This window comes from Scyliorhinus torazame, chromosome 14 (assembly GCF_047496885.1).
Source record: "Scyliorhinus torazame isolate Kashiwa2021f chromosome 14, sScyTor2.1, whole genome shotgun sequence".
Lineage (NCBI taxonomy): Eukaryota > Metazoa > Chordata > Chondrichthyes > Carcharhiniformes > Scyliorhinidae > Scyliorhinus > Scyliorhinus torazame.
The window spans coordinates 188,838,416-188,862,796 of NC_092720.1; the positions used below are offsets into that span (position 1 = coordinate 188,838,416).

Consider the following 24,381-nt stretch of genomic DNA (forward strand, 5'->3'; position numbering starts at 1 on the left):
ATCAAATGTTTGTCCATCCACCACATCGTTGACATTTATAGCTTTTCTGTACCTGAATCATGTAGTCGAACAGCTCCTTCCCATATCCATGGCGCTGTAGTGAAACATGCACGTAGAAGTCCAGCACACACAGGGGCTCCATCTCATTGTGTGCACCTCGCCCGTCCTAGATATCAAAGGGGACAGAGAAAAAGCTGTGGGTTTACTGAGCGACATAGTGAGCGCTAGCTTTGTGCAAGGCAGAGGTTGACAATGCATCAGATTCAACCCTCTCACATCCTGAAAACAGGCTGTGAAAAGTGACTGCTTCAAGGACCAACATTTGTGCAGCCCCTCAAACGTAGTTTCATTGGAGCATCACCAGATTGAATGTCACAAAGCTACATCAGGGGAGGGATATTAAGCTGGGTGATGGAAAGCTCGGCACAACGCTAGATTTTTATCAGCGACCGAAAGGATGACAAGAGGGATTCAGGGAGGGACTTGCAGAGTTTAGATCCGAGGCAGCACAGAACACCAATGGTGGAGGGATAAAAATCGGGTGTTTTTCCCAGCATTTTCTGTTTGTATTTCAGGTCTCCAGCATCTGTAGCATTTTGCTTTCTATTCACCAGCAGGAGTAGCTCAGTGGTAGAACTGGACAAGTGGTAAACCCAGGCTTGTTGTAGCCTCGTACGTAGGAGATTGAGGGGTGATCGAATCAAGATATTGATTCGATTGACATGATTAAAAAGAGGTTGATAGGGTAGATAGAGATTATTTCCTCTGCTGTGAGAGTCCAGTTTATATGTCCAGGCTTGGGTCACGGTCTGTGCGGAGTCTGCACGTTCTCCTCGTGTCTGCGTGGGTTTTCTCCGGGCGCTCTGGTTTCCTCCTACAAGTCCCAAAAGACATGTTTGTTCGGTGAATTGGACACTCTGAATTCTTCCTCTGTGACCCGAACAGGCACCGGTATGTGGCGGCTCTGGGATTTTCACAGTAACTTCATTGCAGTGTTAATGTAAGCCTACTTGTGACAAGGCGGCGGCAAGAATGACTTTAGTGCACGTGTCATATTACGCAACAGATATAGTTGATCCTTGGCGAGGTCACGATTGTTTATATTTACTGGTGGATTAGTGATGGGTGATCCTTGCCATTCTGATCTACAAGCCTGGCGTTAAAAACAATCTAGGGGACCTGAACCACTCGTAGCCGCACTCAGGGGCAGGCACATCCTCACTGCAGTCTTCAGTTCAAAGAGAAAGAGGGGTGACTCACCAGCACAAACAGCTTCTTGTGACCGACCTTCAGGAAACCAATGGTAGCTCCCATCCCACTGCGGAGAGAGAGCACATCAGTTCACAGTCAATTACCAGCTCAGGCAAGGTGAACAATATCACGTATTGGCATGACCTCCCCACCGCTCCTTGGGACAGCTCCCTTCACCCGTGCCCCCTCCATTTTCTCCGCTACCCCTCAACAACCCAGCTATGTCAAATGCCTCTGTCTAACAAACCTGGAATTAACAGTCCAATGATAGACATGAAACCATTGTCGACTGTGCCCAAAACCCCCATCTGGTTCACTCATGTCCTTCAGGGAAGAAAATCTGCCATCCTTACCTGGTTTCATAGATTATCATAGAATTTACAGTGCAGAAGGAGGCCATTCGGCCCATCGAGTCTGCACCGGCTCTTGGAAAGAGCACCCTACCCAAGGTCAACACCTCCACCCTATCCCCATAACCCAGTAACCCCACCCAACACTAAGGGCAATTTTGGACACTAAGGGCAATTTATCATGGCCAATCCACCTAACCTGCACATCTTTGGACTGTGGGAGGAAACTGGAGCACCCGGAGGAAACCCACGCACACACTGGGAGGATGTGCAGACTCCGTGCTGACAGTGACCCAGCGGGGAATCGACCCTGGAGCTGTGAAGCAATTGTGCTATCCACAATGCTACCGTGCTGGCCTGGCCTACACGCGACTCCAGACCCACAGCAACATGGTTGACCCCAAAATGGCCGAGCAAGCCACTCAGTTCAAGGGCAATTAGGGATGGACAATAAATGCTACTCCAACTGGTGACGGCCAAATCCCATGAGTGAATTAGAATGTGGAAAGTATCAGAGATGGGGTTCCAAATCTGTCCCTCTTTACCCAGGAGCAAGGCCATGAACAGAAAAGACCATCACTGGCAGCATAGCCCTTCTTCAAACTTAACAATGGAGTTCTAATGGAACCCCCTCCTGGGTTTTAATTTTCCTCAGGAACAGTCCATTCAGCCCAACGGGTCAGTGTCAGTTTTCATGCTCCACACGAGCTGCGAATCGAATATCCTCCCTCTTAGGAGCTGAAATCGGAATCTCACGGCGGAGGGTGTGTGCCGAGGCAGGAAATTGTCGGTCACAATAGCATGGGAGAGGACGCAGCCATTGGGCTCCCATTCAATCGCACTGCCCAGTGTTCCACTAATTGCAGAATACAACGGCTCTCTCAGGTGATTCCCGGCTTTCACCGCTGGCACGTGATCAGGCGGTCCACATCACGTGCTGGTTGGTTCGGTTTGTGGCCAAGCATGTCCGACCAATTTTCTACCCCAGGGGGATGTGGACACTCCATCTTGTGGATACATTTAAATCTGGGATAGATAGATTTTTGGCATCCCGTGGAATTGGGCAGGAGAGTGAAACCCAAGGTCAGCCAATTATCGTTATCGAGTGACGAAGCAGGCTCAACAGGTCACATGGCCTACTCCTGCTCCTATTTCTCGTATTCAAACATCACTTTTCGGACACATTCGCCTTTTCTACTAGTTTGAACCCGTGACCCTTTGCCTTTTTAATTTGAAATTACCCAGATTCACCTTTAACATGTGCCCTTCTCCGTGTCCACCTCCTATATCTAGGCTGGAAAACCCAAACCCCTCTTGGTCATGACTTGAACCTTTGACCACGTGGCGAGGGTGGGGATTCAACCCAACCCAAATATCGGGAAACCGGTGGCATCAGGAGGAGTGCTCAGTTTATTCTTCGCTGCAGTTACTATTGTTAACACCGGCATTCCAACCTATCCTACGGATTTCCGAACGTTCAAGGTTGAGTTAAAATTGCCACGGCCCACACTTGATTGCACTCAGCAAAACTTTAGATACAAGATGGTACGATCATTTTACCGTCAGAGTTTCAGAATCCATTTCTTTACAGCTAAAGAAAGACAGGCTTGCTTTTATGCAACACCTTTCTTAAAGCATCAAGGGATATGGGGATAGTGTGGGTGTGGGAAAACGGAGTTGAAGTAGAACATGGCCCATATTTTCAGTGATTGGTGGAATGGGTTCAAAGGGCTGAATGGCCTACACCTGCTCCTATTTCTTCCTTTGTCCTCAACCTTATGGCATTTTAAACTTCTTCAAAAAGGCTTCATCTATCTGGCCCCGATGGATTAAGTGGTGCCAATGCAGATGGTCTCACTTTCTCGCCAAGGCTGCCCGGGGCAAGCAGCTGGGGTGCTGCAACTGGTCTCAACGCCTGTGGGCAACAGATGGGGGTTTAGGGAGCAGACAGAGCAGCTTCTGGCTTCCAGAAGAGCGCCTGCATTAGCGGGCAAGTGAGAGTGGTGCAAGTCTGTGCAGGTGAGGGCAGGCGCATCTGTGCCTCCCTTCGTGGATCAGAACAGGTAGGTGAGCGCGAGTACGTGAGGGCCAGATCGGCCTTGGCTGTGACGCCCCACATGATAAACCAATTGAACTGCTTTGCCTGTCAAGGTCCATCTGCCTGTAAGCACCTCAAGCATGGGAAAGCCCTTCATAAGCAAAACATGGTTTGTTCTCGCTGGAATGACGGAGGTTGAGGGGCGACCTGATAGAGGTCTACAAAATTATGAGGGGCATAGACAGAGTGGATAGTCAGAGGCTTTTCCCTAGGGTAGAGGGGTCAATTACTAGGGGGCATAGGTTTAAGGTGCGAGGGGCAAGGTTTAGAGTAGATGTACGAGGCAAGTTTTTTTTAAACACAGAGGATAGTGGGTGCCTGGAACTCGCGACCGAAGGTGGAAGCAGGGACGATAGTGACATTTAAGGGGCATCTTGACAAATACATGAATAGGATGGGAATAGAGGGATACGGACCCAGGAAGTGTAGAAGATTGTAGTTTAGTCGGGCAGCATGGTCGGCACGGGCTTGGAGGGCCTGTTCCTGTGCTGTACTTTTCTTTGTTCTTTACCCTCGCCAACATAAGGCAGAGATGATTTTAATTCCAGGGCCTCTTGTGCAAGAGTAGTGGAGTCGCCAACATTAAGTACATTCAAATGGTCATTGGATAGACATATGGACGATAAGGGAATAGTGCAGATGGGCTTTAGAATGGTTCCACAGGTCGGCGCAACATCGAGGGCCGAAGGGCCTGTACTGCGCTGTAATGTTCTATGTTCTATGTGCAACCACGTTCAAATACTTCACCAAATCCCCCAAGCAGCCAGCGCATAACCCTGCTCGAAGCACCCGTGCTGGTTGAGCACAGATTTCCCTCAGGCGGGCTCTTGTGCAGAAGTAGGAGGTTCAACTGAGATCCACACTTACTGGTTAGCGTGCCCATCTTTCAGAAGGTAGAGCCGGTGCCGGTTGGTCTGCATCCGCAAGGTGTTGGTGATGGGCGCAGACAGCTGCTGGGCCTGCCAACAGAAACAGCACTGTAACTGACAGCTATTCCACTGCGGACAAGCGGTGCCTGGGAACACTGCATGCACGGGGCACCCTGGGCAAGGTTGTTGGTCATGTGAATGGCAGTCCAACGACAAACACAATCCCAAGCAAATGACTTAGAATCCAGGATATTACACAAGTTTCTTATTCTTTAATTTGAACTGTTTCAGTACAGTCCCCACCAATTACAGCAAGCGTGTTTGTGCATATGCAAATCTGTCCACTGTCAGCGGTCTACCGGCACTGTTACTATACAGGAGTGTTCATTTTGTGTTGCAATCTATTGCCCAGTTGTTTCCAGTCCCATTCTGGTCTGCAGCTTTATTTCATTTGCTGTCAGTGCTGAGCAAATTCCACATTCACTTAGCAGCAATGAGTAAGGTTATGTACACCCATGGTAATTGAACGTTACAAACTTGCCAACCCAGGGAAAACATCCTTCTGCATCTACCATGTAGGGCCCGGGTAAGAATATGAATGAAATCACCTCTCATTCTTCTGAACTCCAGAGAATACGGGACCAGTCTATTTTTTTTTTTTTTTTTAAAGTATTTATTGAGGTTTTATATTTTAACAAACAATGCAACAATTCTATAAGACTATTACAGCACAACCAGGAAAAGATAGGCTCCACATAAATTAATACAGAGGGCGACAGGAGAACAGCTGTATAATGAGCTTGATACAATCATTAAACATAACTTGATGCCTCTAGAAGCCCCACCAGAGAACAAGGGAGACACCGGAGAAGGTAAAATGATGGACACCTTCCCACGCAGTGATTGCTCGCAATTGCCACGAGTTCAGGATAACTTTTTCACACCATGTTAGGGCACCCATTAATATACATCTTCCTCCACACCAGCAGTGCCAGAGGCACCAATGTCACATTGCAGCCTCCTCTCCTCAGATACGAGAGCCATCTGCACCCATGCAGCAACCAATCGCAGACTCTTTCTGCCCACCTTTAGAAAAAAGGAAACTTACAACAGAAATACACAAGAACCGCCAGGGCAACATGGTGGCACAGTGGTTAGCACTGCTGTCTCACAGCGCCAGGGACCAGGTTTAATTCCGGCCTCGGGTGACTATGTGTGGAGTCTGCACGTTCTCCCAGTGTGTGCGTGGGTTTCCTCCGGGTGCTCCGGTTTCCTCCCACAGTCCAAAGATTTGCAGGTTAGGTGGATTGGCCATGATAAATTGCTCTTAGTGTCCAAAAGGTTAGGTGGGGTTACTGGATTACAGGGATAGGATGGGGCCTGACCCTCGGTGGAGTGCTCTTTCAGAGGGTTGATGCAGACTCGATGGGCCGAATGGTCTTCATCTGCACTGTAGGGATTCTATGATCCTAACCCCAGTTCCAAAAGGGGGTTATATATAGATCACACAATGGAACATAACCCCAGTCTCAGACCCAGTACAGAACCGACATCATTCCACACATTTATACAGAAGAGGACCAGCAGCAACATATTTGGATTATGATCTGTGCCGTCAATACCTCCCAAGAAAACAAAAAGGAAGGAGAATGAGAGCTACCAAGAATGAATCACAGGATAAGAAAAGATCGAGATCCCCACCATGGGCCTGTAATCGCTGGCACACGCCTATCACCCATTAATGGAGAAGAGAACAAGCTGGTCATTCAAACAAGAAAGCATCCTGACCATTGGGGGGGTGGCAACAGGATATCAACCATTAGCACACTACTGTCTCAACCCCAGGCTTTCGTGTACAGAGAAAGCAAAACCAAGCCTCTCAGGATGTCCCTAATAAGAGCTTTCGAGCATGGACTTCCCAAGCTTCGAGGAACTACAAGGATACCAACCACAACACCGGACCTGGTATCGGCCAGCATATACTGATCAGTACCCCCAAGACCTGCAGGACACACAAAAAACTATATCCCAACCAACCCTGCATCTCACCAACCATACCCAGAGCAGTGCACCACCCCCGTTTACGCTAAAAGAAAATCACTCCAGCCCCAGCCAGGGACACCCCATAAACGAAGAGAAGATGAATCTTCAACACACCCAATAATTGGGTGCCCTGGGGGCAGAGTCGGCAGCTGAATCTCTCTCCTCCGGCACAATGAGGAGAATTTCCCATAGTCCATTGGACTGGACCAGGATTTGTAAAAGCACTCTGCTCAGCTGAAGGCGTGGGGCTGCCCACAATGGAAACCCCATTGGCCGGCTGGCGGGTCAGAGAATCCCGCTGCCGGCCGAGGAGCGCCACACCGGTTTTCTGGTGGGGAATCCCACCCAATATATAAAAAGTTCTTACATTCATCACAAAGCCAACATGCCAAATGTCTTCTGAATAGCTTGCTGTGTCTGAACATTAGCTTTCAATGACTCACGAACAAGGATACCCAAGTCCCTTTGAAGTTCAACACTTCCCAACCTTTCACCATTTAAGAAATACATTATTTCTGTTTTTCATATCAAAGTGGGAAACCTCATAAATAAAAGCAAATTACTGCGGATGCTGGAATCTGAAACCGAAAGAGAAAATGCTGGAAAATCTCAGCAGGTCTGGCAGCATCTGTAAGGAGAGAAAGGAGCTAACGTTTCGAGTCCAGGTGACGTTTTGTCAAAGCTCAATCTGGGAACACCTCATATTTTTCTACATGTATTCCACCTGCCTCTTCGATTCCCCTTGCAGCGTCTCTGCGTCCTCCTCACAGCTCACACTGCCATCCAGTTTTGTGTCATCTGCAAACTGGGAAATATTACTTTTAGTTCCCTCATCCGAATCATTGTTTATAGAATGTGAATCGCTGAGGCCCAAGCACAGATCTTTGCGGGTATCCCACTGGTCACAGTCTGCCCACCTGAAAATTACTCATTCATTCCTACACTCGGTTTTTTGTCCGCTCGCCAGCTCTCAATTCATGCCAATATATTATCCCCAATCCTGTGTGCTTTAATTTTGTTTACTAACCTTTGGTATGGGGACATAAGCAAAGGTTCCCTCTTACCTGTACTGCTATTTACATCCTCAAAAAACTCCAGCACGCTTTTTAAACATGATTTCCTTTTCCTACCGCTATTTTCCAAGTGGCCTGTTATAGCATCCTTTTATTAGAGATTCTAGCATTTTCCCCTTCTACTGATGTCAGGCAAACAGGGCTGTAGTTCCCAGTTTTCTTTCTCCCTCCTTCCTTCAATAGTGGGGTTATATTTGTCACATCCCAATCTGGAGGAACCTTTCCAGAGTCGATAGGATTTTGAAAGATGACCACCAATGCATCTACTACCTCTGCAGCCACCTCTTTCAAGCTTTGGGATGTAGATCATCACAGCTGGGGGATTTATCAAATCCCATTAATTTCTCAAGTACTATTCTTTTTGCTAATATTAATGTTTTGCAGTTGCGCGTTTACACAAGTCAAGATTCTCCAATATTTCTGGGAGGTTTTGTTATTTTCCTCCCTGAAGGCAGACATGAAGTATTTGCCATTTCCTTATTCCCCATTATAAATTCCATAGAATCCCTACAATGCAGGAGGCCGCCATTTGGCCCATTGAATCTGCAAGGTCCCTCTGAAAGAGCCACCCTACCTACAGGCATTCCCCCGCCCCATCCCGGTAACCCAGTAAACTCACCTAATCTTTGAGCACCAAGGGGCAATAGAGCATGGCGGCCAAAATACCTAACCTGCACATCTATGGACTGTGGAGGATACCCGAGCATCCGGAGGAATCCCATGCAGGCAAGGGGAGAAAGTGCAAACTCCACACAGACAGTGACCTGGCGCTGGGATCGATCCAAGTACCTTCTAAATGAGTTGAGCGATTCGGCCTCAATCACCAAAATAGGCAGCGAATTCCAGACGTCCACCATCTTCTGGGTGGAAAAGTCTTTCCTCATGTCTATTTCCTATAATTCTATGACTCGCTAGAACACTGGTCGAGGCACTGTTCAGACTTTCTTAATGGTACAACTCCCACTTTCCTCACTACTGGTTCCAGTGCCTCATGGGCAGCAGTGATTAACACTGCTGCCTCACAGCTCCAGGAACCTGGGATCAATTCCGACCTTGGGTGAGTGTCTGTGTGGAGTTTGCACTTCCTACCTGTATCTGTGTGGGTTTCCTCCAGATGCTCTGGTTTCTTCCCACAGTCCAAAGATGTGCAGGTTAAGTGGATTGGCCATGCTAAATTACCCCGTAGTGTCTGAAAGGTTAGATGGGGTTATTGGGTTACAGGGATAAGGAGGAGGCATGAGCTTCAGTAGGGTGCTCTTTCCAAGGGCCCATACACTCGATGGGCCGAATAGCCCCCTTCTGCACTGTAAATTCTATGATTCAATGAATCAAAACCCATTTCTTCCACATCAATCTTTGAGCCACACATTAATCTCTTTAATCTTATTTACCCTATACTCATTTGAATATGGCTCAGGTAATAATCCAGAGATTATCACCTTTGTGGTTCTGAATTTTAATTTTGTGCCTCATCCTCTATGCAGAACCTCTTTCCTAGTCTTACCTATGTTATGGGCCAGGGTTCAGAAAGCTCCAAAGTAGATGTTCACCTGACCCACAACTTTTTTTTTTTAAATTTAGAGTACCCAATTCATTTTTTCAAATTAAGGGGCGATTTAGCAAGCCCAATCCAGCTAACCTGCACATCTTTGGGTTGTGGGGGCGAAACCCATACAAACACAGGGAGAATGTGCAAACTCCACATGGACAGTGACCCAGAGCCAGGATCGAACCTGGGACCTCGGTGCCGTGAGGCAGCAGGGCTAACCCACTACGCCACCAGGCTGCCCAACCCATGACTTGTAATAGATTTTGGTTATGGGGAGCACAAGGGTCCACTCTCCAGGTGTGATGCAACAGAGATCGTAAGTATTTTTAAAACAACACAATGTTCATTCTATGAACCCAGTTAACATTTTGCAAACACACAGTAAACATCTTATCAAGGACCAACACACGCAACCCCACAGATACAATACTCTATAGGTAACCCTTGATACCTTTCCCAGCAATATCCTAAGTTAAACCCTTTAAGAAAGACAGCAGGCTTAAATTCTCTCCAGAAACAGGTATTACTTTGAAATCATCACGTGATCTGGAGACATTCTTCAGAGAGAGATATACAGCTTCTTATTTGAGTGCAGCTCCCCAACTCAAAATGAAACCAAAAACAGAGCCACAAAGCAGCTTTTAAGCTCAAAACGAAAGTAAAAAGACAGACAGCCCAGCTCCACTCACACACTGACATCACTGCAGCTATTTGATAAACACCATTTCTTTTTTAAAAAATTGAGTACCCAATTCATTTTTTTTTCCAATTAAGGGACAGTTTAGCGTGGCCTATCCACCTAGCTTCCACATCTTTCGGGTTGTGGGGGGTGAAACCCACGCAAACATGGGGAGAATGTGCAAACTCCACACGGACAGTGACCCAGAGCCGGGATCGAACCCGGGACCTCGTGAGGCTGCAGTGCTAACCCACTGCGCCACCGTGCTGCCCTAAACACCCATTTCTTAAAGGTACATTCACCTGACACCTATGTCGTTGGTACCTACGTAGACCACAACCACTGGATCCTCCCCCTCCCCACCGCTTGTTCTTCTCCAGCCCGGAGCAGATATCCCAAATCTTGGCACCAGGCAGGCAACACACTGTGTGGACCCGCACACAGAAAACAATATCTATCTCAAATATACTGTTCCTATCACTACCACATTCCTTTTCGCCCATTCCGCCCTGCGCCCCCCCACCCTCCAGCCGCCATCGTCCACTTGAATGCATTCTTCACCATGGTGCCATACTCCGCCTTCTCAGCCACCTGCAGTCCTCCTCCTTATCCACCACACAGGTAGTATGCACTTGGTACCAGTTGGACACAGAGCTGGGGGGGGGGGGGGGAACACTATCACTGCATGCTGGTTCCCATAGCCTGCTTGTCACATCCTCCTGTCCCTGACCAATGATCAACTGTTAAGGTTCTGACACCAAGAGGTGTCGAGTCAACTGGTCAGAGCTGGACAGCAATTGGTATGCTATTTTGGAACATGAGTGGACCATTGAACTTAATCCACAACCCGTGCTTCTTTTTGTGAAGGAATTCTTCCGGATATCATCCCCAACAGCAGAGCTCTAACTTTAAAATAGTTTTGTCCCTCTTGTTCTAAACAATCGTCCCCTGTCCTCCACCAGAATAAATACCTACCTCAACAGTTCAATCATCATAAACATCTCAGTTCGTTTACCTCCTAAGCTTCAGTGCAGGAGGCCCATTCAGTTGATGTAAAAAGAACATGCTCAACACGCCAACTACGGCACTGGCTCTAAAGCTCTGGGTTGAGGTGAGGGTCTCCCACAAGATCACAGGGCGGCCGCGCAAAGTGGAGACATGGATAATCGGCATGGCGACACGCTGTGGACGTTACCTTGGCCGAGTCCTCCCCCATTTTGTCCAAAACTGTAGCCAGCTGGGTCTCGAGGGTGGCCCTGTGGGGAAAGAGAAGATGGTGACAGTATCAACAAGCAGGCTCCCTTACTGCGAACGGGGAAGTTACCTCCGCAAAAGGCAAGGGCAGAATTGGGCGGCTCCAAAGCAGACCGGGTAAGGGTGGGGAGGAAATTGCTGGGAACGGCACCAGGAATGAGGGACGCCATCTAATCGGGAGGTATTAAGAGAAGCTGGGTTTCTCCTTGGAGTGGAGAGGATAAAGGGAAGATTTAATAAAACAGTGGTCAAAATCGTGAACAGGTTTTGTTGGGACAGATACGAAGAAAGTTCCCAGTGGTAGGAGAATGATCAGTAATTAGAGTCAAATTTAAGAAAGTTGGCGAGAGAACCGGAGGGGAGACATTAAAAAAAAAAGCGAGTTAGAAGTCTGGAATGCATGACCCCAAAAGGAACAGGAGTCGGCCATTTAAACCATTGAGCCATCTCCACCATTCAGACAGATCATGGCGGATCATCTTCCACTCCACCATTTTCCCAACTATCGCCATATCCCTGGATATCATTAGCATCCAGAAATCTATTCATCTCAGCCTTGAACATACTCAATGATTGAGATGCCGCAGCCCGCTGGGGCAGAAAATTCAAAACATACACCACCCTCTAGTGAACAAATTCCTCCTCTTCTCGGTCTCACCAGCCAGGGGCAACATCCTATCCTCATCTAGGTTGACACGGTGGCACAGTGGCTAGCATTGCTGCCTCACAGCAGCAGGGAGCCGATTCAATTCCGTCCCTGGGTGACTGTGTGGAGTTTGCACCTACTGCCCGCGTCTGCGTGGGTTTCTTCGGGTGCTCCGGTTACCCCACGGTTCAAAGATGTGTCCAGGTTAGATGGATTGGACATGCTAAATTGCCCCTTAGTATAGGTTATATTACGAGGATGGGGGGAGTGGCCTGGGTATGTGCTTTTTCGGCAGATCGGTGCGGTCCTTCGGCACTGTATGGGTTCCATGATTCTACCCTCTTAAGAATTTTGTAAGTTCTAATAGGATCACCTCTCGTTCTGGAAACTTTAGGGAATCTCGCCTTGTAAGAGAAAAAAAATCCCGCCACCCCAGTGATTACTCTGGGGAACCAAAGGGTGGGAAATTGGATTTAATAGCGACTTTCAAAAGGGGAATTGGACGAATTCTGAATGGCCTCCTTCTGCACTGTAAATTCTAAAAAATAGGCAACAGTGCTAACCACTGCACCACCGATGATGCCACAGTGCCACCATCTACCCCGATAACCATTTATTCGATTGCCTAACAAGAGCAAATCTACCTCCGCCTTAAAAATATTCAGAGGCCCCGCCTTCACTACTTTCTGAGGCAGAATTCCAAAGTTGCACAACCCTGTAAAAGTTAAAGTCGCCATAGTCCCAGATGACCATAGGTTGCTTTCCTCTTTGGTGATTTAACCTGAGGATGACCACACCTCAGGCGATGGGCAAGGTTGAGAAGGCAGGGCTTTCATGAACAACATTTGTACAGATAACAGGCAGTAACAGAGTGTTAGGGAGGAGGGATTACTGAAAGACAGTGTGAGGGAGCTGGATTAACATCTGTACAAATATAGTCAATAACAATGGCACTCAAGGGGAGGAGAGTAGGCATTACTGAGCGATGACATGAGAACTGGATTATCAATATAAACACAGTCAGTGACACAATGTTGCTTGGTTGGGGGCTGAGCTGGGGTGGGGGCAAACGCATTACTGAGTGACAGTATGAGGCAACTGGATTCATGTCAACAAAAGGGAAAATGCTGGAAAATCTCAGCAGGTCTGGCAGCATCTGTAGGGAGAGAAAAGAGCTAATGTTTCGAGTCTGATGACTTTGTCAAAGCTAACAGACAGAGAAAGTGGGAAATATTTATACTGTGGAGTGAGAATGAAAGATGAGTCATAGCCACAGAAACCCAGGGAAACCGGGTGCTAATGGTCACAGAAACCAAGGGGTTAATGTCAATCAAGATAGTCAGTAGCAGAGAAATGGTGGGGGCAAGGGGGGCTAGAGTTTCCAGTGGGTAGTAAACAAGAGGACATTAATTGTAAGAGTTTGAATCAGAAACCTTAAAAAAAACTGATGGAAAAGCAGTGTCAAGGCTTCTTTATCAAACCAAGGAATCACATCCGTGTAAAATGAGGAGCAGCTGTTGTGCAAGTCATGGAAGCAGCAACAATCAAGGCTCTGTGCTCGCATCTGCGTTGCTCAGGCTGGTTTTAGCTTTCTAGCAGATCGCACAACAGCAACAATTCAAACCGTACTTGTCAGCCCAGTAGTGGGGGTGATTTGTGCAGTCAGTCCAGGGCAGGCACTCATCCAGAACATTTCAAACTGCTCACGTGAGCAGCACATAGATAAATAGAAAGTTCTTGCATTTCTACAGTGCCTTTCGCCATGGCCGGACATTCCAAAAACAGCTTTCCAGCAAATGAAGTACCATTGGAATGTCATCACTGCTCAGACAACTCCCACAAATAGCAATGAGCTAACAATCAGGCCGTTGTTTTTGAGGAGGGCCGAGGAATAAATATTGTTGTGGACACCAGGAAGTACTCTCCTGCTCTTCATCAAAACAGATTCATAGAATAGAATCATAGAAACCCTAGCAGGCCATTCAGCCAGTCGAGTCTGCGCCGATCCTCTGAAAGAGCAGCCTAACCAGGCCCACATCCCCACCCTATCCCCGCAACCCAACCTATTTAAAAAAAAAATTTAAGAGTGTCCAATTAAGGGGCAATTTAGCGTGGCCAATCCATCTACCCTGCACATCTTTGGGTTGTGGAGGCAAAACCCACGCAAACACGGGGAGAATGTGCAAACTCCACACAGACAGTGACCCAGGGCTGGGATCGAACCCGGGACCTCGGTGCCGTGAGGCAGCAGTTCTATCCACTGCACCACCATGCTGTTCACCTGCAACCCAACCTAACCTGTTGGACACTAAGGGCCAATTCAGCATGGCCAATCCACCTCACCTGCACATCTTTGTGGGAGGAAACCCGAGCACCCGGAGGAAACCCACACAGACAGCGTGAAAATTCCACAGTAACCCAAGGCTGGAACTGAAGCCGGGTCCCTGGCTAACCATTGAGCTACCGTGTCGCCATGGGATTTTGTACCAGGCAGACATGGCCTCAGATTTATGTATCATCAGAAAGGTGGTCTCTCCAAGAGTACAAAGCTACCCGTCAATACCACCCCTCTAAAAGTGTATTGCTGCCCCTCAGTACCGCCCCTCCAATACTGCCAAGCTGCCCCTCAGTACCACCCCTCCAATAGTGCATCGCTGCCCCATAATACCACCCCTCCAATAGTGCCAAGCTGCCCCTCAGCACCGCCCCTCCAATAGTGCATCGCTGCTCCTCAGCACCGCCCCTCCAATAGTGCATCGCTGCCCCTCAGCACCGCCGCCCCTCCAATAGTGCATCGCTGCCCCTCAGCACCGCCCCTCCAATAGTGCATCGCTGCTCCTCAATGCCACCCCTCCAATAGTGCAACACTGCCCCTCAGTAACTCCCCTCCAATCGTGCATCGCTGCCCCTCAGTACAGCCCCTCTAATAGTGCATCGCTGCCCCTCAGGACCGCCCCTCCAATAGTGCAACACAGCCCCTCAGTAACTCCCCTCCAATAGTGCCAGGCTGCCTCTCAATGCCACCCCTCCAATAGTGCAATGCTGCCCCGCAGTACTGCCCCTCCAATAGTGCAGCCCCCCACCCGGCACGTACTGCCGCTCTGAGTGCAGCGGAACCCCACCCACCCACCCACTCAGTACCACCACTCCGATACTGCAGCCACCCCTGCTCAGTATGACACTTTGCACAGTGAGACATCCCTTTAGAACTACCTCTCTGACAGTGTGGCACCCCCTCCCCACCCTCAGCACTGCCCTTCCTTCCCCTCAACACCCCCTCCCTTAAACCGGTCACTCTGAGAACGTGGCATCCGTTCCACCCAGTACTGCCGCTCCGACACTGCAGGTCCCAGTCTCAAAACAACTTGATTCACTTCACGTCATAGCAAGGAGCAGCTCTGCAGACTATCCTTTGCTGAATGCTCAGAGGCCCTGACAACATCCTGACTATCATGCCTCTGCAATAGGACAAAATGTAAAGGAAGCTTATCTAATTAAATTTAAAGATTACTTTGGATGCTGATGCTGCACTCCAGCCCCCCCGGTGTCCACTAGTGGCTGGAGGCCTCAAACCTCTCAAGGGACACCCAGACCCAAACTTAGCCATGGGAAATGGAAGGACAGTCAGGCTGGATGACATGCGCTGAATCATCCGCTACCTCGATCCGTTGAAGCCCACTTTGACCTGGGCCCAGGAGAAGATGAGCAAGGAGCTGCTCTATAAATGCAACTCTTTCTTTCCTTGTTCGCTTTTGGCTGTGATGCTCTGGTTGTGCATTGGGCTGGGAGGAAAGCAGGAGGACTGGAATGGGCTGGGCTCATGATATATGCCATCAGCACAACACCTGGTGACAGATCATCAAAAGCACATGTGGAAAAACATGTTTCAAAAATGGTGATGGTGAGGTGAAGGCCAAAGCGACAAGTTTCATCATGGAAGTAAAAGAAAAAGCACACGCACATTTACTCTCTCGATCAGGAGAGTAAAGGGCAAAAGGGGGGTCGCGATCGTGAGTGAGTCGCAATCACCAGACAGAGCGAACGGGTGAGGGTCACGATCGCCAGATAGAGCGGGTGAGAGAGAACCAACGGTCGGCGCACGCGACCGAGAGAGAGAGAGAACCAACGGTCGGCGCACGCGACCGAGAGAGAGAGAGAACCAACGGTCGGCGCACGCGACCGAGAGAGAGAGAGAACCAACGGTCGGCGCACGCGACCGAGAGAGAGAGAGAACCAACGGTCGGCGCACGCGACCGAGAGAGAGAGAGAACCAACGGTCGGCGCACGCGACCGAGAGAGAGAGAGAGAACCAACGGTCGGCGCACGCGACCGAGAGAGAGAGAGAACCAACGGTCGGCGCACGCGACCGAGAGAGAGAACCAACGGTCGGCGCACGCGACCGAGAGAGAACCAACGGTCGGCGCACGCGACCGAGAGAGAACCAACGGTCGGCGCACGCGACCGAGAGAACACCAACGGTCGGCGCACGCGACCGAGAGAACACCAACGGTCGGCGCACGCGACCGAGAGAGAACCAACGGTCGGCGCACGCGACCGAGAGAGAACCAACGGTCGGCGCACGCGACCGAGAGAGAACCAACGGTCGGCGCACGCGACCGAGAGAGAACCAACGGTCGGCGCACGCGACCGAGAGAGAACCAACGGTCGGCGCACGCGACCGAGAGAGAACCAACGGTCGGCGCACGCGACCGAGAGAGAACCAACGGTCGGCGCACGCGACCGAGAGAGAACCAACGGTCGGCGCACGCGACCGAGAGAGAACCAACGGTCGGCGCACGCGACCGAGAGAGAACCAACGGTCGGCGCACGCGACCGAGAGAGAACCAACGGTCGGCGCACGCGACCGAGAGAGAACCAACGGTCGGCGCACGCGACCGAGAGAGAACCAACGGTCGGCGCACGCGACCGAGAGAGAACCAACGGTCGGCGCACGCGACCGAGAGAGAACCAACGGTCGGCGCACGCGACCGAGAGAGAACCAACGGTCGGCGCACGCGACCGAGAGAGAACCAACGGTCGGCGCACGCGACCGAGAGAGAACCAACGGTCGGCGCACGCGACCGAGAGAGAACCAACGGTCGGCGCACGCGACCGAGAGAGAACCAACGGTCGGCGCACGCGACCGAGAGAGAACCAACGGTCGGCGCACGCGACCGAGAGAGAACCAACGGTCGGCGCACGCGACCGAGAGAGAACCAACGGTCGGCGCACGCGACCGAGAGAGAACCAACGGTCGGCGCACGCGACCGAGAGAGAACCAACGGTCGGCGCACGCGACCGAGAGAGAACCAACGGTCGGCGCACGCGACCGAGAGAGAACCAACGGTCGGCGCACGCGACCGAGAGAGAACCAACGGTCGGCGCACGCGACCGAGAGAGAACCAACGGTCGGCGCACGCGACCGAGAGAGAACCAACGGTCGGCGCACGCGACCGAGAGAGAACCAACGGTCGGCGCACGCGACCGAGAGAGAACCAACGGTCGGCGCACGCGACCGAGAGAGAACCAACGGTCGGCGCACGCGACCGAGAGAGAACCAACGGTCGGCGCACGCGACCGAGAGAGAACCAACGGTCGGCGCACGCGACCGAGAGAGAACCAACGGTCGGCGCACGCGACCGAGAGAGAACCAACGGTCGGCGCACGCGACCGAGAGAGAAAGAACCAACGGTTGGCGCACGCGACCGAGAGAGAAAGAACCAACGGTTGGCGCACGCGACCGAGAGAGAAAGAACCAACGGTTGGCGCACGCGATCGAGAGAGAAAGAACCAACGGTTGGCGCACGCGATCGAGAGAGAAAGAACCAACGGTTGGCGCACGCGATCGAGAGAGAAAGAACCAACGGTTGGCGCACGCGATCGAGAGTGAACCAATGGTTGGCGTACGCGATCGAGAGAGAGTGAACTAACGGTTGGGGTACGCAATCAAGAGAGAGTGAACCAACGGTTGGTCCAAGCGATCGAGAGAGAGTGAACCAACGGTTGGGGTACGCGATCGAGAGAGTGTGAACCAACGGTTGGGGTACGCGATCGAGAGAGTGTGAACCAACGGTTGGGGTACGCGATCGAGAGAGTGTGAACCAACGGTTGGGGTACGCGATCGAGAGAGTGTGAACCAACGGTTGGGGTACGCGATCGAGAGAGTGTGAACCAACGGTTGGGGTACGCGATCGAGAGTGTGTGAACCAACGGTTGGCGCACGCGATCGAGAGTGAACCAACGGTTGGGGTACGCGATCGAGAGAGTGTGAACCAACGGTTGGGGTACGCGATCGAGAGAGAGTGAACTAACAGTTGGGGTACGCGATCGAGAGAGTGTGAACCAACGGTTGGGGAACGCGATCGAGAGAGTGTGAACCAACGGTTGGGGAACGCGATCGAGAGAGTGTGAACCAACGGTTGGGGTACGCGATCGAGAGAGTGTGAACCAACGGTTGGGGTACGCGATCGAGAGAGTGTGAACCAACGGTTGGGGTACGCGATCGAGAGAGTGTGAACCAACGGTTGGGGTACGCGATCGAGAGAGTGTGAACCAACGGTTGGAGTACGCGATCGAGAGAGTGTGAACCAACGGTTGGAGTACGCGATCGAGAGAGTGTGAACCAACGGTTGGAGTACGCGATCGAGAGAGTGTGAACCAACGGTTGGGGTACGCGATCGAGAGAGTGTGAACCAACGGTTGGGGTACGCGATCGAGAGAGTGTGAACCAACGGTTGGGGTACGCGATCGAGAGTGTGAGAACCAATGGTTGGCGTACGCGATCGAGAGAGTGTGAACCAACGGCTGGGGTACGCGATCGAGAGAGTGTGAACCAACGGTTGGGGTACGCGATCGAGAGAGTGTGAACCAACGGTTGGGGTACGCGATCGAGAGAGTGTGAACCAACGGTTGGGGTACGCGATCGAGAGTGTGTGAACCAACTGTTGGGGTACGCGATCGAGAGTGTGTGAACCAACAGTTGGGGTACGCGATCGAGAGAGTGTGAACCAACGGTTGGGGTACGCGATCGAGAGTGTGAGAACCAACGGTTGGGGTACGCGATCGTGAGAGTGTGAACCAACGGTTGGGGTACGCGATCGAGAGAGTGAGAACCAACGGTTGGGGTACGCGATCGAGAGTGTGAGAACCAACGGTTGGGGTACGCGATCGAGAGTGTGAGAACCAACGGTTGGGGTACGCGATCGAGAGAGTGTGAACCAACGGTTGGGGTACGCGATCGAGAGAGTGTGAACCAACGGTTGGGGTACGCAATCAAAAGAGAGAGAGAACCAACGTTTGGGGGACGCAATAGAGAGAGAGAGAACCAACGATTGGGGTACGCGATCAAAAGAGAGAGAGAACCAACGGTTGGGGGACGTAATCGAGAGAGAACCAACGATTGGGGGACACAATCAAGAGAGAGAGAACCAATGGTTGGGAGGTCGTGATCGAGAGAGAAAGAACCAACGGTTGGGGTGGGGGGGAGGGGGGTCGCGACAGAGAGAGAACCAACGGTTGGGGGGTCGCGACCGAGAGAGAGAACCAACGGTTGGGGTACGCGATCGAGAGAGAGAGTGAACCAACGGTTGGGGTACGCGATCGAGAGAGAGAGTGAACCAACGGTTGGGGTACGCGATCGAGAGAGAGAGAGAACCAACGGTTGGGGTACGCGATCGAGAGAGAGAAAGAGAACCAACGGTTGGGAGACGCAATCGATAGAGAAAGAGAACCAACGGTTGGTGGTCGCGACCGAGAGAGAGAACCAACAGTTGGGAGGGGCGGGGGGGGGTCGCGACCGAGAGAGAGAACCAACGGTTGGGGGGTGGGCCGCGACCGAGAGAGAGAACCAATGGTTGTGGGGTGGGCAGGGGGTGGTGGCGACCGAGAGAGAGAACCAACGGTTGGGGGGGGGGGTGGTGGCGACCGAGAGAGAGAACCAACGGTTGGGGGGGGGGGGGGGTCGCGACCGAGAGAGAGAACCAACGGTTCGGGGGGGGGGTCGCGACCGAGAGAGAGAACCAACGGTTGGGGGTCGCGACCGAGAGAGAGAACCAACGGTTGGGGGTCGCGACCGAGAGAGAGAACCAACGGTTGGGGGTCGCGACCGAGAGAGAGAACCAACGGTTGGGGGTCGCGACCGAGAGAGAGAACCAACGGTTGGGGGTCGCGACCGAGAGAGAGAACCAACGGTTGGGGGTCGCGACCGAGAGAGAGAACCAACGGTTGGGGGTCGCGACCGAGAGAGAGAACCAACGGTTGGGGGTCGCGACCGAGAGAGAGAACCAATGGTTGGGGGGTCGCGACCGAGAGAGAGAACCAACGGTTGGGGGTCGCGACCGAGAGAGAGAACCAATGGTTGGGGGGTCGCGACCGAGAGAGAGAACCAACGGTTGGGGGTCGCGACCGAGAGAGAACCAACGGTTGGGGGTCGCGACCGAGAGAGAGAACCAACGGTTGGGGGTCGCGACCGAGAGAGAGAACCAACGGTTGGGGGTCGCGACCGAGAGAGAGAACCAACGGTTGGGGGTCGCGACCGAGAGAGAGAACCAACGGTTGGGGGTCGCGACCGAGAGAGAACCAACGGTTGGGGGTCGCGACCGAGAGAGAGAACCAACGGTTGGGGGGTCGCGACCGAGAGAGAGAACCAATGGTTGGGGAGTCGCGACCGAGAGAGAGAACCAACGGTTGGGGGTCGCGACCGAGAGAGAGAACCAACGGTTGGGGGTCGGGACCGAGAGAACGAACCAATGGTTGGGGGTCGCGACCGAGAGAGGGAACCAACGGTTGGGGGTCGCGACCGAGAGAGGGAACCAACGGTTGGGGGTCGCGACCGAGAGAGGGAACCAACGGTTGGGGGTCGCGACCGAGAGAGAGAACCAACGGTTGGGGGTCGCGACCGAGAGAGAGAACCAACGGTTGGGGGTCGCGACCGAGAGAGAGAACCAACGGTTGGGGGTCGCGACCGAGAGAGCGAACCAACGGCTGGGGGTCGCAACCGAGAGAGAGAACCAACGGTTGGGGGTCGCGACCGAGAGAGAGAACCAACGGTTGGGGGTCGCGACCGAGAGAGAGAACCAACGGTTGGGGGTCGCGACCGAGAGAGAGAACCAACGGTTGGGGGTCGCGACCGAGAGAGAGAACCAACGGTTGGGGGTCGCGACCGAGAGAGAGAACCAACGGTTGGGGGGTCGCGACCGAGAGAGAGAACCAATGGTTGGGGAGTCGCGACCGAGAGAACGAACCAACGGTTGGGGGTCGCGACCGAGAGAAAGAACCAACGGTTGGGGGTCGCGACCGAGAGAAAGAACCAACGGTTGGGGGTCGCGACCGAGAGAACGAACCAACGGTTGGGGGTCGCGACCGAGAGAACGAACCAACGGTTGGGGGTCGCGACCGAGAGAACGAACCAACGGTTGGGGGACGCGATCGAGAGAACGAACCAACGGTTGGGGGTCGCGACCGAGAGAACGAACCAATGGTTGGGGGACGCGATCGAGAGTGAACATTAACAATTGGGTATTCGCAATTGAGTGCAAGAGATTGGGGGTTGCAATTGAGAGGGCAAGCAATTGGGGGGGGTTCATGATTGAGAACGAGCGAGCAACTGAGAGACGGGGTGCGATTGGGGTTGTGATTGAGAAAACACGAGCGCGGGGGGGGGGGGGGGGGGATGAGGGGACTAGAGGTTGTGATGGGGATTGGGGGGGAGGGACACGGATATGAACCAGAACAAGATTCTGCAGAATGAGCACCACTTACTTGCTGGTATGAGTCCTGCGACCAGGCTGGAGATGGTGATCCAGGACTGAGATTCTCTCGGGGAAAAGGGGGTTAATATCAAAAGGGAACTCCATGGTGAGGAAACCTCGATGAGGGGGGGTGGGGGGGGGGGGGGGGGGGTCAGCAGCAGCAAACACTCAAACAAATTTTAAAAAAGGGATTTTAAAAACGAGTAAAAGATACACAAAAATAAATGTTGCAGAATAGCTGATGATGGATTAAAAATGTGAGAATAAATAAAAAGGTCCTGAGAGCAGGGGTGCATTAAAAAAAATATATCAAACAATGATTGACATGAAGGGAGAGGAGACCCTGGCCCTCTTTCTTCTGCAGAACTCAGAGTGGTTCCCAAACCCAGCAGCACCGCCTCCCACAATAAAATGCTGCTGCTTCACCCCGGACATGGAGGAAAAGACTAAGGATTCCTGCTCTTTTCAAATAACATTTTCCATTCCGCTCCCCTCCCCCTTCCCCACCCTCGGCGTTAATTAGAATTGCAGACAGCCGCCCAGACAGCAAGTCGCCCAGGCGACGCTTCCGCCAAAGAAGGTCGGCGGAGATCCAGCGTCTCGCTCGGCCCGCCATCTTGGGCGAGGCGCAGCGTCGCCGCCGGCCCGCCATCTTGGGCGAGGCGCAGCGTCGCCGCCGGCCCGCCATCTTGGGCGAGGCGCGCCGGTCACCACCGCTCGCTCACCGGCTCACCATCATGGGGGGAGGAAAGGGACCCAAGTTCCAGTGCGAAGTACCCCCGCCCCCCCAACCTCCACCACGCTGGATTTGCAGACTGTTTTACATCGCATGGCTTGGAAATTCCCAGAAGCCGGCTCTCCCAATGAGCATTATGACTTATTAGTGCCATCTCCTGCCTCCCCCCAACCTATGTAGTGGATTTCCCCAGTCCCCCAGCAGCACACTGGTGGCGGGATTCTGTGCTCCCTCCACTTATCAATGGGATGTCCATTGAAGCTACCCCATGCTGCTGGGGGCAGGGTGTGCAACCGGTGGAAACAGAGAATCCGATGGCCAGCAAATAACGGGCCTTAACCCTTGCCCATTGTTCCTATTCAAGTAATCATCTAATGCCCTCTCAACATACTTCCAGGAAGTGCATCCCAGACCCAAACCACTTGCTGCTTGCAAAAGCTTTTTTCCCACATTGCATTTGGTTTCTTTGGCAAATCCCTTAAAATCTATGCCCTCTCGTTCTCGAGCCTTTGGCAAGTGGGACTGGTTTCTCCTCATCCTTGTCGAGCCTCCTCGTGAATTTTTAACACCTCTCTCAAATCTCCTCTGAGCTGCTTGATAACTGAAGCTTCTCATTGGATTTGTTTATTGTCACGTGTACCGAGATACAGTGAAAAGTATTTTTCTGCCAGCAGCTCAACAGATCATTAAGTACATGGGAAGAAAAGTGAATAAGAGAAAATACATAATAGGGCAACACAAGGTTTATTACACAGAACATACAGTGCAGAAGGAGGCCATTCGGCCCATCGAGTCTGCACCGACCCACATTAATCCCTCACTTCCACTTTATCCCCGCAACCCAATAACCCCTCCCAACCCTTATGGACACTACGGGTAATTTAGCATGGCCAATCCACCTAACCTGCACGTCTTTGGACTGTGGGAGGAAACCGGAGCACCCGGAGGAAACCCACGCGGACACGGGGAGAACGTGCAAACTCCGCACAGACAGTGACCCAGCGGGGAATCGAACCTGGGACCCTGGCGCTGTGAAGCCACAGTGCTAATCACTTGTGCTACCGTGCTGCCAGGTATACAATGTAACTACATAAGCACCGGCATCGGATGAAGCATACAGGGGTGTAGTGTTAATGAGGTCAGTCCATAAGAGGGCCATTTAGGAGTCTGGTAACAGCGGGGAAGAAGCTGTTTTTTGAGTCTGTTCGTGCTTGTTCTCAGACTTCTGTATCTCCTGCCCGATGGAAGAAGTTGGAAGAGTGAGTAAGCCGGGTGGGAGGGGTCTTTGATTATGCTACCCACTTTCCTCAGGCAGCGGGAGGTGTAGATGGAATCAATGGATGGGAGGCAGGTTCGAGTGATGGACTGGGCTGTGTTCATGACTCTCTGAAGTTTCTTGCGGTCCTGGGTCGAGCAGTTGCCATACCAGGATGTGATGAAGCCAGATAGGATGCTTTCTATGGTGTATCTGTAAAAGTTGGTAAGGGTTAATGCGTACATGCTGAATTTCCTTAGTTTCCTGAGGAAGTATAGGTGCTGTTGTGCTTTCTTGGTGGTAGCATTCGATGTGGGTGGACCAGGACAGATTTTTGGAGATGTGCACCCCAAGGAATTTAAAACTGCTAACCATCTCCACCTCGGCCCCGTGATGCTGATAGGGATGTGTACAATACTTTGCTTCCTGAAGCCAATGACCAGCTCTTTAGTTTTGCTGGCATTGAGGGAGAGATTGTTATCACTGCACCACTCCACTAGGTTCTCTATCTCCCGCCTGTATTCTGACTCCTCGTTATTTGAGATCCGGTCCACTATGGTCGCATCTTCGGCAAACTTGTAGATGGAGTTGGAACCAAATTTTGCCACGCAGTCGTGTGTGTACAGGGAGTAGGGTAGGGGGCTAAGTACGCAGCCTTGCGGGGCCCCGGTATTGAGGACTATTGTGGAGGAGGTGTTGTTGTTCATTCTTACTGATTGTGGTCTGTTGGTCAGAAAATCGAGGATCCAGTTGCAGAGTGGGGAGCCAAGTCCTAGGTTTTGGAGCTTTGATATGAGCTTGGCTGGGGTTATGGTGTTAAAGGCGGAGC

At 51.9% G+C, this 24,381-nt stretch overlaps 1 protein-coding gene across 1 annotated transcript in view; it reads right to left on the reverse strand.

Annotated features, from left to right (window-relative positions):
* Positions 1-22,054, reverse strand: part of atat1 (alpha tubulin acetyltransferase 1) — an 87,039-nt gene extending 64,985 nt beyond the window's left edge. Inside the window, exons 1-5 of the mRNA XM_072475338.1 lie at positions 21,572-22,054; positions 11,108-11,168; positions 4,567-4,658; positions 1,261-1,318; positions 53-166 (exon numbers count right to left, since the gene is read on the reverse strand). Coding sequence (XP_072331439.1) covers positions 53-166; positions 1,261-1,318; positions 4,567-4,658; positions 11,108-11,168; positions 21,572-21,666 — 420 coding nt within the window. The 5' untranslated portion in view covers positions 21,667-22,054. The remainder of the gene's footprint in view (positions 1-52; positions 167-1,260; positions 1,319-4,566; positions 4,659-11,107; positions 11,169-21,571) is intronic.
* Between the last annotated feature and the right edge of the window lie 2,327 nt (positions 22,055-24,381).